Source organism: Diaporthe citri (assembly GCF_014595645.1).
Source record: "Diaporthe citri strain NFHF-8-4 chromosome Unknown scaffold_1, whole genome shotgun sequence".
NCBI classification, from domain to species: domain Eukaryota; kingdom Fungi; phylum Ascomycota; class Sordariomycetes; order Diaporthales; family Diaporthaceae; genus Diaporthe; species Diaporthe citri.
This window is the reverse complement of record NW_025064846.1, coordinates 10,378,175-10,392,909: the sequence shown is the minus strand read 5'-3', so window position 1 is coordinate 10,392,909 and position 14,735 is coordinate 10,378,175. Positions and strand designations below refer to the sequence as shown.

General features: G+C 57.1%; 7 protein-coding genes across 7 annotated transcripts; 4 read left to right on the top strand and 3 right to left on the bottom strand.

Annotated features, from left to right (window-relative positions):
* Positions 1-723: 723 nt before the first annotated feature.
* INS49_002705 (uncharacterized protein) lies at positions 724-3,641 on the top strand (the record flags this gene model as incomplete). The annotated part of the gene is made up of 3 exons (XM_043163510.1): positions 724-959; positions 1,053-2,442; positions 2,508-3,641. 3 exons carry the CDS (start codon positions 724-726, stop codon positions 3,639-3,641), a joined length of 2,760 nt encoding a protein of 919 aa, XP_043032016.1.
* A 591-nt stretch (positions 3,642-4,232) lies between these two features.
* INS49_002704 (uncharacterized protein) lies at positions 4,233-4,613 on the bottom strand (the record flags this gene model as incomplete). Its single annotated transcript, XM_043163509.1, has 2 exons — positions 4,233-4,419; positions 4,516-4,613. 2 exons carry the CDS (start codon positions 4,611-4,613, stop codon positions 4,233-4,235), a joined length of 285 nt encoding a protein of 94 aa, XP_043032015.1.
* A 624-nt stretch (positions 4,614-5,237) lies between these two features.
* On the top strand, positions 5,238-7,524 carry INS49_002703 (uncharacterized protein; the record flags this gene model as incomplete). The annotated part of the gene is made up of 3 exons (XM_043163508.1): positions 5,238-5,634; positions 5,685-5,852; positions 5,927-7,524. 3 exons carry the CDS (start codon positions 5,238-5,240, stop codon positions 7,522-7,524), a joined length of 2,163 nt encoding a protein of 720 aa, XP_043032014.1.
* A 545-nt stretch (positions 7,525-8,069) lies between these two features.
* On the top strand, positions 8,070-8,541 carry INS49_002702 (uncharacterized protein; the record flags this gene model as incomplete). Its single annotated transcript, XM_043163507.1, has 2 exons — positions 8,070-8,237; positions 8,287-8,541. The coding sequence occupies 2 exons, from the start codon at positions 8,070-8,072 to the stop codon at positions 8,539-8,541; spliced, it is 423 nt and encodes a 140-aa protein (XP_043032013.1).
* A 655-nt stretch (positions 8,542-9,196) lies between these two features.
* On the bottom strand, positions 9,197-10,253 carry INS49_002701 (uncharacterized protein; the record flags this gene model as incomplete). Its single annotated transcript, XM_043163506.1, has 3 exons — positions 9,197-9,433; positions 9,498-10,045; positions 10,133-10,253. The coding sequence occupies 3 exons, from the start codon at positions 10,251-10,253 to the stop codon at positions 9,197-9,199; spliced, it is 906 nt and encodes a 301-aa protein (XP_043032012.1).
* Positions 10,254-11,363: 1,110 nt separating this feature from the next.
* INS49_002700 (uncharacterized protein) lies at positions 11,364-12,953 on the top strand (the record flags this gene model as incomplete). Its single annotated transcript, XM_043163505.1, has 2 exons — positions 11,364-12,809; positions 12,876-12,953. The coding sequence occupies 2 exons, from the start codon at positions 11,364-11,366 to the stop codon at positions 12,951-12,953; spliced, it is 1,524 nt and encodes a 507-aa protein (XP_043032011.1).
* Positions 12,954-13,960: 1,007 nt separating this feature from the next.
* Positions 13,961-14,693, bottom strand: INS49_002699 (uncharacterized protein; the record flags this gene model as incomplete). Its single annotated transcript, XM_043163504.1, has 3 exons — positions 13,961-14,304; positions 14,451-14,611; positions 14,683-14,693. 3 exons carry the CDS (start codon positions 14,691-14,693, stop codon positions 13,961-13,963), a joined length of 516 nt encoding a protein of 171 aa, XP_043032010.1.
* Between the last annotated feature and the right edge of the window lie 42 nt (positions 14,694-14,735).

The window sequence follows — 14,735 nt, the reverse complement described above, 5'->3', positions numbered from 1 at the left end:
AGAGCAAGTCACTTCTAATGGTCCGTCAGTCCCAGACGAGAGCAAGACACGACCCACGGACCAGCTGGCCCATTAGTTCCAAACCCAACAATACCATTGCACGCTTCCAACCGAGGCTGTCCATTTACTGTTCTCCATTTGTTTGTTTTGCTTTGGAGTCCGTAAACTGCCTGTACGTCTGGTTCTTGCCAGCTCTTCTCGTCGAAGGCTGCCGGATACATCGACTACACCTGGGTGGATATGCGGACTAGGTGTGATTCACTGGGGCCTGCTGTCATCACTGCTCAGCATATGGCATGGCACCTGGAAAGCTCATTAGCGCCTACCGTCACAATCCGGTCTCCCCACATGCCCCACCTGCACACCTGGACCAGGCCCCTGGCCCCTATTTGCTCGACCTTAGCACACAAATAACATCATCACCATCCACTACTCCTGCTGCTCGCATCACATGTCAAAAGCACTTCAGCCTTGAACCTCGCGCGTTCTCCTGCGTGTACCGTGCAAGACACTGCAAGCTTCCTCGCCGTTTTGCAAGGATATGGAGCTGGCACACCTGTGGTAGAAGCCAACCACTGCCTTCCAACATGCACCATTCGCTGTCCCGGTGCTCGAGGTCTGCCGGGATTCGTTGGTGGCTGCACCAGAAAAAGCTGTCTCACATGACGGTAGACTACGTATAACATTGCTCTGGCTCCACTGGGGACGGCTACAAATACCACCATGTCCTTCAGGCTCAATCTCCCCGATGGCCGCGCCCACAAAGAGGAGGATGTCACCCAGGCCCGACTGGCCGCCATGAGGAATTCTGCCCTCGCCGCTACCACACCACGAGAAGGCACACCCTTGCCTGGCGATATGAGGCTCGACGGCTCCCTTTCAGTAGATACTTCGTCGCCTGCTCTGTCGCCTGGCCCTGGCCGCCGCCATGTCGTCTTCCCAGACCCTGTTGCTTTTAGGTGCGCTCTCCAACCTCCTCCTGACTCCTGCTACACCTGGACGGTGTTCGAGATTGGCTAGGCTAAGGACTGACACATATCTCTTGACTCCAGGTACCTCTCTGAAGACCCCTTAGTCCAGATAGTCAAGAGCCGAGGCGAACTTGGCGGCTACGAGCTCTACCTTGTCGAACAATGGGCATGCTCTCGACTGTCTCCCACCCTCGTGATCGTCACCTATACGGGCGACCCAAAGTCTTCAGTGGTAGTGGGTGTGCTCTCTGTGCCGGCAGATGAGGATGAGTGGTCGCCAAGACTCAAGGTCTACTTCAAGGCTTTGCAGATATACCATGCGAGACCGAAGGAGACGGAGCTGGGCGAGCTGATGGTCACCAACCTGAGCAGCTTCCCCTCGGCCCTCACTGTCATATTTGTCCCGGACGGGGATATCAAGAGGCACAGGCAGGCTTTCATCGTGAACGAGGACCTGAAGAGGACCGGTTGCTCGGGTCGATCCGGCATGACCTTGTCAGACCCTACCCCGGCGACCCAGGCCAAATTCTACACCACTTACAAGATCCACGAGAAAGTCCCCTTTTTCGAAGCCGTCATGGAGCTGGTAAAGCTGTGTCAAGTGGCATTATTTGTCTTCGGCATGCTGGATCAAGAGTACATTGACGGTCTGCTGTGCGATATCACAGAGACAGCAATCGGTAACTGGTGGACTGAGGTCGGATCCGAGTACTACAACATGGAGCCAACCGACGGCATCCTGGGTCCAACCACCGTAGCCGCACTACTCGGCATGCTCATCGGCGCAAGAAATCGCCTGAGCTCGTACGGTGTCACCGTAGCCAAAGATGTCTTTGAGATCGAAAGTACCAAGCGTGGCATTGGGCATTTTCAGAAGTCTCAGAAACTGGAGAGGACTAGGAGACTCGACCGTCAGACGCTTCTCAAACTGCACAAGTCCACTGCAAAGGCCGCCGCCGGTGAAGAATGGGGCGTGCAAAAGGCAATCGGAGCTACGGTATCTCAATTCGGAAAGAGAGGTGAGATCCTCAGCGGAGTCATTGGGACACGCGAGAAGGCCGGAATCGGGGAAGTCGAGACGGTTGACATCGACAAATTCAGAGACCTGGTGTCTGGTGAGCGTGCAAAATGGCTCTGGCAGGGCAAGCCTCGAAGACTGGCCCTGGAGCACTCTGAGCGATCGATACCAGACATGACCAACATGCTTAATTTTGGGAAAGAGGATGAGAAGGAGCGCGAAAAAGAAAAAGAGAAGCACAAGGAAAAGGACAGGGAGAAGGAGAAGGATAAAGAGAAGGAGAAGGAGAAGGATAAAGAGAAGGAGAAGGAGAAGGAGAGAGAAAAGGAGAGGGAGAGGGAGAGGGAGAGGGAGAGGGAGAGGGAGAAGAGCTTGAACAGCCGAGTCGCACCACAACACGCTCTTTCGGATACGAAGAGCTCAACCCTACCCTGCGGACAAAAGAACAATCGAGTACTATGTACTCGGCTCCCGCCCCGGGCTCAAGCCTTAGCATGGCGGAAACCCCTGGCGGCGAGTCGGGCCTGCACAAGGCCGTCTTCAGGAGTGTCGCGGATCGAGTGAGTGACGCCCGCTCCAGACTCGGCCGTATTGGGGATGCCGTAGGTGGCAACCGCAAGGGGCACTCGAGCCGGCCGTCCAGAGACGAGACTCCAGAGACCGGATACACTAGCCCTAGTATAGGAAGCCTGATCCAGTCTTCCGGTGCTCTGTCCAGTCCCGTCATGTCAGGCAGGGCTTTCACATGGAAGAACAAGCCCGAGGAATACGCGAACGTCTTCCAGAGAAAGCACCCCGATGCTGAACACCCCATCGATGAAGCCACCCCTGGGCCAAGGGCCACCTCTGGGGCCCAATTATCGCCACTTCAGGAGGCGCGCAACTCTGTTTCGGAGGCTATAGACTCCGTCAAAGACCTGCCCGGCGACGTATCGATGGCCCCATCAACTGTCGATGAGAATGACTTCCACAGACTATTCCGACTGCCTGAACGAAGCGGGAATGCGCATTCTTCGTTGCTACAGAGACGACATAGTCTGGCCGTGGCGACAGCTTCCCTAGAGAAGCAGCCCCTGAACGAGGACCGCTGGCCACGACGCATGTCTTTCAGCGCTGCCTCGGAAGCCATTCTCCGCTGGGACGAGATTGTCGACCTGCAAGAGGAGCCCAGTACGCTTGAGGAGCACCTGGCTTCCGCCGAACTCGCACAATCCCTCCATGCGCAAATATTCAACCTCTCCCAGTCACTCTCACCGTGGGTGTCGTCCAAGATCAATACCGTCGAAGCCCTCGAGGAGACGTACGCCACACAGCAGGACACCCTCCAGCAGGCCTACTACGCGTTGTCGGATGAGTACCAGAGAGTCAAGCAGAACTCGGCCGAGATGATCGCCGAAGAGAAGGGGAGGGTCACCGAAGCGATTAAGGATGTGGAGGTACAGGTCGCAAAGCTGGAGTACGAGATCAACGCGCTGGTCTCCAAGGTCCAGGACGTCGAGGACGGGGTGGCAGACTTTGAGGCCAGCGTCGTCGACGTGGAGACCAGGGCCGAGGAGCTCAAGAGCCAGCTCGAGACCGAGAGCTGGGTACATTGGGCCGTCAGGACCTTGACGGGCATCGGGACCGGGCCGAACATCCTGAGGCAAGGCTGATGATGGGGTCCCGCAGAACAAAGGATGCTAACTGAAAGGCCTCAGTCATGCACAAGAAGAGCTATAAGATGGCTTTCATCTTACTGTTTAGCAGCATTCTTTCTGGGTACTAATCAGGTTGACTCGAGCATTTGCGAGCCTCGGCGTATGGAGTTTACACGGTCCCGGGTTGTATGCCCCCAAGCAGGGCCTAGGTACTTAGAAATGTTGGTTTGGAAATGGCGATGAGGCCAATAACCACTGATTTTTCCCGAGAAGGGAGATTGTCTATATCATCATAATTTAACACACCGCATGAGAGATATCTGAACCCCGTGCTCAGAAACAATGCGCAGTCGCAACCATAGACCATTGCCGCGCCCCTTTCGGCGTTTGTACAGTTTTGGTGGTTTCCATCCTCAAAGTCTCCAGCACCCGATGTATGGGCTTCCAAGAGTGATCCTCGGGTCAGGAATCGAATGCGGTGACCCTGCCCATCGAGCATGCCGTATCAGCCCTTCACCCCTGTGCTTCCTCCTTGCACTCAAGACAGACCGGGCCCGCTTCCTCCCGCCGCATCTGCGAATCCCTAAGGGCTCGAGTCCGTCCCGCTTATCGACCAAACGCCCCGCCGCCACCCATCTGCTGCTGCTGCTGCTGCTGTAATATGTCCGAGACCTTGAGGTGGACGTCGAAGAACTTGGCGGCGCACCTGTCGAGGCAGACGGCCTCGCCCTTGTTGATCTCGCCCTCGAGGTAGTTGTTGGGGATGCACTTCTTCGCGCAGGCCTTGTTGAGACTGGAGATCGGGAGGCACGAGGGCGAAGGTTAGCCATTGGAAAAGCATAGAGAGGGAGAGGTGGACGCGGGTGGAGGAGCCGGGGCGACGGCATACCGGTTCATCATGTCGGCCATGAGCTTCATCTCGGCCTCGACGGCGGCGATCTTCTCGGCCGACGAGGGCTGCGGGCGGCCGAATCCGAGGAACGACATGCTGGGCGGTGATATAGGCAGATGCGCGGGTGTGGTCGACTGCGGCGTGGAAGGGTGACGGCTTCGTGGGGGCGCTGTGCAGATGGTCTTGTGACGGCGTGCGAATTGGTTCCTGGTTGAGCTCGAGGTCGGCGCGGGCCCTCAAGAAGGTCGTCCAAAAAATCGGCTCGGCCAGTGACGTTGGTATTGCAGGGTTCAGTGGGCTTGCGCTGACGAGTGGGCCCCGGACAGTAGCTCTATTGGTCAATGATACGTCGAGAGGGAGCTCCTTCCCGTGCTGCCAAAAATTTCGAGTAGCTCCTGCACCTCGACGCCCTCATCCCACTCCAACGCGAGAGCTGTGTTTTCTGCAGATCAGTGTGTCCTCAGAACCAGCGCCGCGCCGCGCTATTGTAAGTACCTCTCTCTCTTGTCTTTCGACACATTCCCACATGATGAGATTGCATTAAACCTTAGAACCGTTGCGACTGACACGACCTTGGTCGTGCGTGATCAAAACTGCCAACTCTCTGACAACCACTTTTCACCCCCGAATTCCACTGCCTGTTCTCGTTTCAATCTACGTGGGTTTCGCAGATTTTCTGACTGGAATTATTATAGACTGATGAGGGATATCGGCTGAACATGGCGCCATCTCTGCACTTCCTGCGTCCGTACGCGGTCCAACCGCTGGCGCCAGGGTCGTCTCCTTCTGGCTCTGCGTACCTCCGATTCTACGAGTTGGCAAGGCGAAACTCTCAGATCGTCTGCCAAAGATACAACTCGACCGTTTTCCCCAAGACCATCAGCACGATCAGGTCGAGCAGTCCTTGGGTGAAGCGCGATGTAGAGACGTACAATCCCGAGGACCGCGGTGCTCTTACGGCGGCTCGCGTCAAGCAGCTCCAGAAGGCTCATGCCCTGTTGTATCCGCGGTTGAAACGCTATGCGAAGCCTTTCACGATATCGAACTTTAGAAAGCAATATGAAGACAAGATAAAACTTCCAGGAGAAACTCTCGGTGACATCGTGACGGTCGGCGGTATGCTTGTCCTCTCTGCCGGTAGCTCTTCACGGGACTGATGTTTCCAGGTCGCGTGTCCTCCACCAGTCAAATTGGTAACAAGCTGGCCTTTATAAAACTCGTCATGGATGGCACAACCGTCCAGGCGGTCCTGAATATCAACAAATTGGTAGACGGCACGGAAATGAGGCATTTCGCCGACCAGATCCGCTTGATAAAGCGAGGGGACCATATCTGTTAGTAGTTCCTCCCCATGCGGACCCCAAGCGGAAGTCAAGTGTCTGGTATCGGCTGACAGTTTTATGTGTAGCAATAACTGGGCAGCCCAGTCGCACGCCGACGAAGGAGTTTTCTATCGAGGCTATACACCTTCCGCAAATAGTCTCGCCCGGCTTAGCACCACTTCCATTTAACCTTCCCGAGGAAGCCAGGATGAACCAACGGCATCTCGACCTCCTTGTCAACAAGCGAGCTGCAGACACTCTGCGTGTTAGGTCGTGTGTGATCAGAAAACTGAGACAGTGGCTCGAAACCAAGCTGGAGTGCATCGAAGTCCATACCCCTATCTTGGCTGCGAATGCCGGTGGGGCTGTGGCACGCCCATTCACGACCAACGCTACCGAGTTCCCAGAGAAGCAGCTCGCTCTGCGCATCGCACCGGAGCTTTGGCTGAAGCGACTCGTTGTTGCGGGCTTCGACAGGATATACGAGATCGGCCCAGCTTTCAGAAACGAAGGCCTCGACTCTACTCACAACCCCGAGTTCACCATGTGCGAGTTTTATGTCTCCCACATCAACCTCGAACAGGTCATGCAGGAGACTAAGGATATGTTTCACGACCTCGCTACCTCTGTTGCCAATTTCAGGGACGAGCACAATCTCCAGACTCTGCCACTGCTTGACCCCAAGGTGTTTGCCAAGGAGTGGCAAGTGATTGATTTCATCCCGGCGATTAACATAGAACTTGGAAGTCCTCTGCCGAGGTTGGATAATAATCCAAACGCCGTCCAGGAGATCATCAAGCTCCTCGAAGACCGCGGCAAAGACTGGCACAAGTCTTTGCTTCCCAACCCATCCCTTTCGAAACTCCTCGACCGTATTGCAGGTGCGGTTCTTGAACCCCAGTCCAAGGACAAGCCGATTTTCATCACCAAACACCCGGCGTGCATGTCGCCCTTGGCCAAGACTTTCACTTGTCCCTTCACCAAGCAATTTGTCTCCGCCCGGGCCGAAGTCTTCTTCGATGGCAATGAGCTGGCCAACATGTACGAGGAAGAGAACAGCCCATACGTGCAGAGGCTCAAATTTGTCGACCAGGCGAAGGCGAAGCTGGCTCAGAAGCAGCACGCAGCTCCGGGCGAACAGCCACTCGGCGAAGAAGACGACGAGCCAGCACATGTAATCGACGAGCAGTACGTCTCCGTGCTGGAGTCTGGCCTACCGCCCACGGCAGGCTGGGGATGTGGCGTGGACCGATTGGTAATGATGTTTACCGGCGCCGGAAGAATCAGTGAAGTGCTGCCGTTTGGGAATCTGAGGAACGTCGTTGGGCTCGCGTCGACCGGCCCGCAGGGCCAAGAGCGTAAGGGGGAAGACATGGACAGCAACTCTGGCTCTATACCCACAGGCGAGTTTTCTGGAGCTGCTGAAGTACAGATATTCTCTCGAGAGGAGCTCGAACAGGCAGCCCAGGTGGGCAAGGAGACGATCCTCCCAAGCGGCGAGGTGGCACGCGACGGGACGAAGGCTGGAAGGGCCGAGCCCTCGCTTGTAATCGAGCCCGAGAGCGCCACAGCCCCAGGCGACGCTGACACCGCGGCTCGAGACCCCGACAAGCCAGCAAGTGCCAACCGTGAGAAGCGTGCCGCTGACGACGAGCTCGATTATATCAAGGGCGACAGGCCATAAGGCCAACCCGGGGCATATCTCACGAAAACTGGATGCCAGGGCACGGCCAGCAACGTGGCTGGCTGATCATGGTTCTAAGGAATGGGAGTGACGGGACCCTGCTGTATAATTCACGTTGGCTGATGATGGTGTACGATTATGCGACGGATGGACAGGATGCGAATAACACACGTTTAGATATATACCCCTGCTCACCTAGGATCAGTTGAAATCTAAGGTTAATTCGAACCTTCAACTACGCTTTTGGACCAGGCCAGATGATCCGAGCTACACTCACCGAGATACTCAGGACTCGAAGAAGAAAAGAAATAAGAGCCAATGCTGACACTTTGGAACCTATAGCAATCAGTAGTCTCACGAGCGGCTTTCCCTTGTTCACCACCGCCGCTACCCTCCTCAGCTTTCTCCAAGCCTACGTTATTTGAGTCGACACAATTCTCGATCGCAGTCTCTGCTCATCAAGGTCCTCCGCCAATGCCAGGAGCTCAGCTTTGCTTGAGGCATCGCACGCCAAAATCATCATCACCACGACAGCCAGAAGTGAAATGCTGCCCACGGCTGTAACCCCCAGCGGGAGCCCAGCGCGCAATAGACTCGACACCAGGCAGTTGAAGGCAGCATTCGCAGGGTCTGACCAGACCAATGACCGTGCGCAGGCCCGCGACGATGAGGCGGAAGGCGCACGCAGCCGCGGATATGGCAAGGACGAGCAGGTAAGGGGGCGAGCCTGCCGCCCGGGGCTCCCCGTGAAGGGTGAAGCAGGTGAGGTCGACGTACTGGCCCCCGAAGACCCCAGACTCGGCCGCCCCGGCTGCCGAACGCGACGAGGGTTGCCAGCAACGAGATAACCCCGGTCAGTATGGCGGCGTCGGCGGCCCTCGCTTCAGGCACGTTCGTGGGGAACAGCTTCTGGAGCGAGGCGGCCGCGGCCGTGGTATCATCCACGAGCATGCTGGCGGTTTCGTAGAGCTTCGCGAGGGCTCGCCCGGGCGCGGGGCCGGGCCCGCCACCGCGTAGTTTCAAGAGGCCTTTTCCAGGCTTGGTCAGGTTCTACCTTTCCATGCCCTGACGACCCGCCGTCCGCGGTGGTGGGTTTCTGGGGCTCATCGCCGGAGGTCACTGCTGACAATGCCACCGGGCTGTTTGACTTGGCTTGGATCTTCCGCTCTCTATACTTCGCTAGTATTGTTTGCACGATGAGGGTTATGAAGCCGGTGGCCGCGATGGTGCTGCTGGCTTGAAATACAATAAGGGCGCCCTCTGCAGGATGCGTTTTTGGATGATTTGAGGTCAAGGCAGGGGCTTGGTATTGTGTGTGCGTGGTCGCTTGACCAGAAGAGCGGACAGGTGTATTTATCACCGATGAGGCTGTCAAGGGACGGAATGCGGTCAGCCCAGCAGCCGTCGAATTCAGCCTCACCCAGGGAGAGGAAGCAATATGTCTCAAGCCACACAGGACCACTGGAAGGCAGTCTGCCACGGAAGGAGAGACATGCTTTCATGCAAAGTTCCATTGGGAGCGGTTTATCCGGATTGGTCTTCATCATATTCAGGAGCAGGAGATCATGATGTAGCTCGTAGCAAATATGGATACCGGCATTTCCTGTGCCTACAAGCTTCACTGCCGCGCGCGTATGACCTGCCTCGCTCTTCGACGATGATGTAGGCTTCATCACGAAACATCGTCGACAAGGCCCGGTGCCATGTCCTTGCCTGCCCTCCTCGCCTCAACCCACCGCCCCAGCTCCCTCCAGATCCTCTCCTTCTCAGCCGGGCTCAGCGTCGCAGCAAGCCCGCTCGTGGAACTCGAGACAAACACTCTCGCACCCATCCAGCCGTCCCGGTACTCGACCCCGTCCTCCCTCTCTTCGTCACTCACATCCCCAACCCCCATGTTCTCGCCCTCGTCCTGCCACCCATACCTAAACTCGTCTTTAGCGATGGCCCGCCCATGCCGCACCCGCCAGACCGACTCCCAGATGCTCTTCCCGACGACCACCACCGCCTCGGGCCGCCACCGCCGCCTTGGCCTCGAGGTCGCCCACCCCGGCGTCCATCTCGGCCTTGCTCAGCTCGGCGCCGTTGCGGCTCGGCCGCGACACGATGTTGGTCAGGCCCAGGCTGAAGCGCGCGGGTAGGGTGCGATCCTCCTCGGCGGAGCACCGCACGGGAAGGACCCCAGACGAGTACATCAGCTTCCAGAACAGGTTGCTGGGGTGGTTGTAGGCGTGGCCCGTCTGGGCGGTGCGCACGCCCGGGTTGAGGCCGCAGAAGAGGGCGAGCAGGTTCGGCGCGAGGGCGTCGGGGAGGGGCGGAAGGTGCGCGTAGACGCCGGGGGGCTGGTACCCTGACTTTGGCCTGTTCCTCTTCTTGGGCTTCTTGGTGCTTCCTGGGGTGGGCGTTGATGATGGTGAGGAGGAGTCGGCTGTGGCTGCTTCTGCTTCTGTTGAGCCGTCTGGCAGGGCTGGGACACGGGCGTTATCGTCTGCCGTGACGGCGGCTTTGCGCTTTCTGGAACCGCCTGGTGGTGTTGAAATGGTCCGTTTTGGGCTTGCTAACTTCGTGGGATTGTATGAGAGGCGAGTACTCCGACGGGGTGGTGTCTGACCTGCTTGTGGCGACTGAGGCTCGGTCTTGAACCGGAAGTTCTCCATGTTGAGTCTGCCGCTGAAAGATGACTGAGGGGGCGGGACCGAGATGTTAGCTGTCTCATGGTCGAGGGCTGCCATTGTGCTTGTCCCGGTGGTCCCCTTGAGGGTAGGCACTGCACCGGTGGTTCAAGGCTGCTTGGTGGCCCAGAGGGTTGAGTTGAGGCAGCTCAGGCAAGTTGCCTGGACAGGTACCAAGTAGAATTGGCCACCTGGGATGTCGTTATTTCCCAGCTGCAAGTCACGTAGCTTCACCGAAGCTATTCACTGACAGCCTCGAGTTTGGCTGTCTGAGTTCTATAAATGATTACCGTATGAAATTGAGGCTGAAATGCCCAGGTTGTTGTTAGTGGCCTTTTACACGTCAACCCCCTCGTTTACTACGTAGTTTTGATGTATCGAGTGGCAACTTTGGCAATCCGCTCACCTGGACGTCAGGCGAAAGCTTTTGCTTCTTGAAATCCTTTTTTCATGCCTCTATTTTTCGGTTTCTAATATTCTCAGAGGAGACTGACAGATACCATTCACAGCTCTTCGGTTAGTAAACGTCTTGCTTGTCCTTTCTGGTTCGCTTTGGCCTCTCACATGCAGCTTTAGGCCTTCAGACCGCCAGCTGACAAGTCAGGAGAAAAGCGACTGGCCCATGTGTAACAGCCCTGGAGGTAGTCGAACAAAGGAGCGCTTTCTGTACCCGGGTTCTAGATGTAGATAGACTAGCTCGTATTCCGTGCTCCGTGAAGTGCCTCGCCCGTGCATTGCTGTAAAGGCCAAATAGTCTAGTCTAATACCCGCGTGTTGAACCGTAGCACAGGGCAGTTACGAGCCCCAGCAACGGCTTTGGACGAATAGGAGGCGGCTGATCGGGAGCGTGTCGACGTCACAAGCCGGCTGTTGGCAGGCCCAGCTCCTCTACTGGCCGCATTCCTGCAGGGGAGTCGGAATCAGGGGTTGGCGGGGCTGAAGGGGAGCTGAGCAGTGGAGGGGAGCTCCAGCTTTCATCCCGGCCGTGCTATTAATACAAAGCAAGCTGACTGCCCCCGGCCGAACACCACCACGCTGCTTGCTGGCCTCCCCATTCTTGCTGTCCTCTTCTTGGTATTTCTCACTTGTTGACTTTTGATAGTATACCCAGTTGGACCATTTCTACCTCCCTTGCACCAATAACAGATCAGTCACCGCGCAATCGCCACCATGGAGACTATCAAGAACGCCCTCAACATCGGCAGCTCTGGTGCCCCTCCACGATCCCCCTCGGCCGACGAGGTCAAGGCACTCCAGGAGAAATACCAGAAGGCGGGCCAGGAACAGGTCTTCACCTTCTACGACTCCCTCTCCAAGGAGGACCAGGCACATCTCTACCACCAGCTCGCCGGATTCGACCCCGACTACATCAACACCATCACAAAGAAGGCCCTCAACCCGCCCGAGGCCGAGTCCAAAAAGGCCGAGCTCGAGCCCCTGCCCGAATCCGCGACTGCCAGCGTCCTGGACTCGGACGCCGATCAGCTCAAGAAATGGTACGAGTCCGGCCTGGACCTCACCGCCAAGAACAAGGTCGGCGTGGTTCTCATGGCTGGTGGCCAGGGCACAAGACTGGGCAGTTCCGCACCAAAGGGCTGCTTCGACATCGGTCTGCCCTCGCAAAAGTCCCTGTTCCAGATCCAAGCCGAGCGCATCCGGCGGCTGCAGGTGCTGGCACACAAGCACGCTGGTCTCCCCGAGAACCAGGAGGTCGTGGTGCCATGGTACGTCATGACTAGCGGACCCACGAGGGGCCCGACCGAGAAGTTCTTCGAGGAGGCAAACTACTTTGGGCTCAAAAAGGAGAACGTCCTGATCTTCGAGCAAGGAGTGCTGCCATGCATCTCCAACGACGGAAAGATATTGCTCGAGGGCAAGGGCAAGGTTGCCGTTGCCCCTGACGGGAACGGAGGCATCTACCAGGCCCTGGTCACCTCGCCCGTCCTTGGCGACCTGCGCAAGCGAGGCATCGAGCACGTCCACTCGTACTGTGTCGACAACTGCCTGGTCAGGGTTGCGGACCCGACCTTCACCGGATTCGCCGCCTCGAAGAACGTCGAGATCGCGACCAAGGTGGTGCGCAAGCGCAACGCTACCGAGTCGGTCGGCCTGATCCTATCCAAGAACGGCCGCCCCGATGTTGTCGAGTACAGCGAGATCGACAAGGAGACGGCCGAGGCCAAGGACCCCAAGCAGCCCGACGTGCTCAAGTTCCGCGCCGCCAACATCGTCAACCACTACTACAGCATCGGCTTCCTGGAGAAGATCCCCAGCTTCGCCAAGGACCTGCCGCACCACGTCGCCAGGAAGAAGATCCCCCACGTCGACCTCAAGTCCGGCGAGACCGTCAAGCCCGAGAAGCCCAACGGCATCAAGCTGGAGCAGTTCGTCTTCGACGTCTTCCCCCTGCTGCAGCTCGACAAGTTCGCGTGCCTCGAGGTCAAGCGCGAGGATGAGTTCTCGCCTCTCAAGAACGCGCGCGGCACTGGCGAGGATGACCCCGACACGAGCAAGAAGGACATCACCTCCCAGGGCAAGAGGTGGCTGGAGGCTGCCGGTGCCATCCTCACCGGTGACGGCGATGCCGGTGTCGAGGTCTCTCCTCTGATCAGCTATGTGAGTGTACCCCCTTTCTCCCTATGTCTCTGAGAATATGGAGCAAAACTGATAGGTCCAATGCAGGGTGGTGAGGGGCTTGGTCACCTAAAGGGGAAGGAGTTTGGACTCCCCGCCGTGGTGGCAGACCCGGCTGAGAAGTAGGTCCTCAGTGTCCTGCATGTAATGGAGATTATTCTGCTGAGGCATGTGGTCGATACCTGGTACTATAAGCGCTTTGTAAAGTCCTCCCGGCGGAAATTAGCTGCCCTTTGACCTCGGCAGAGGCATAGCGGTAGTGACTTGACTACATCACAGCGGCCATGCGCACCCCAATAAGGTTAGTGCTATAGATAAGGTAGAAATAAAAGTCCAAGCTTATGAATACAGAGATTCGCACCTGCAAAAACGGAGGGTGCAGTGGTACATCGACAGCACTAAACCACGTGAGAATTCACACACCACACCTAATACCCGCATCTAACAGCCACGCCCAATTTACACACCTAATTCACATAAATTAGATATATAGGCATACAAGTGTTAAGTATTGGGTGTATGGGTGTTGGGTGTGTAGGTGTGTGGCTGGGCTATGGTGGGTTGATGTACGGCCGTACCCTCCGTTTTTTGCAGGTGCGAATCTCCGTATTCAAGCTTATCAACAAGAAGACAACTCACTGGTCGACATTTTGCACGCCCTGGATGTCCGCGAGAAGCAGCTCCATCTGACGAGTCTGAACAGTGCCCACAGCCGTATCCGGGCGAGACAGATACCTTCATCACACACAAGATCCAGGCACCAAAATTACGAGAACCACACCGTGACGGTCACAGCTAATGAGCTGGTGGCGCCTTAGAGCCCGGCATGTATGTACTGATGGATGGATTTAGAAATGCAACCTAGAACGCCTCCCTGATGTGTTTAATCCTTCTATCGTACCTCCCCGCCGAGAAAATCGCCCCAAAGGCTCATCAATGCCAGATGCCTTCAGAAATGAAGAGTTCTAGCCAACTCACACATGCCCACACATGTATCTGCCGCTCCTTGTCTACCAGTGCCCAAATTCCACCAATGACAGGCCCCGCCCCCCACCATCACCACAGGAAACCAACCTCCCCCCTCCCCCAAACCAACGCTCTCCTCCAGGACAGGCCCCCAGGACAGGAAACACCTAGGAGCTGTTGAGGTAGCTAAGGTAGCAGTTCCACCCGATGCTGATGACGTTGACGAAGAGCACGCGGTGCTCGAGCGGGACGACCTTGAAGTTGACGGCCTGCGCGAAGGGCCAGAGCATGTAGTTGGACGTGAGCGCGGTCTTGTAGTTCTTGTCGAGCTTCTCCTTGACGGAATTGCCCTCGAGCGTGGCCATGGACGACAGGAAGACGCCGATGAAGACGGGGGCGAAGACGCCCTGGTCCAGCGCCACGCGCGCCAGGATCGTGCCGTTGGGGGACTTGAGGTTCACGTTCTTGGCTAGGAACTTGTACCATGTCGTCGCGGCTGGGCCGAAGACGGCTGTTTGGGGTGTCAGTACGTGTGCTGATTGTGTTTGGTGTTGTGCGGGAAGGTGAGATGGGAGGTGAGGAAGGGGTGGGCTGGCTCCTCCTGCTTGTTGGCCCCCGGGAGGGGGACACATTGCGTCAAAAACAGAAAATGCTCACCTCCGCCGTAGAGGACCATGCGGCCGGTGCGGGCCAGGTCATGCTTCTCCAGGCCCTTCTTGTCGACGGCCTGCTGGGCGATGACGTCGCCGGTGCCGAAGAGGATGGCCGTGGTGACGACCTGGGTCAGCAGAGGCCGCTTGACCAGCTTAGCTTGGTACCTGGAAAGGGGGAGGTACGCATTAGCATCCACGTTTGCGCATGAGGCTGGGTGGGAGGTTGAGGCTCTCACCATCTGAGCATCTTGAGGACGATGAGTGCGGTACAGGGATGTGCTGTCTGTTA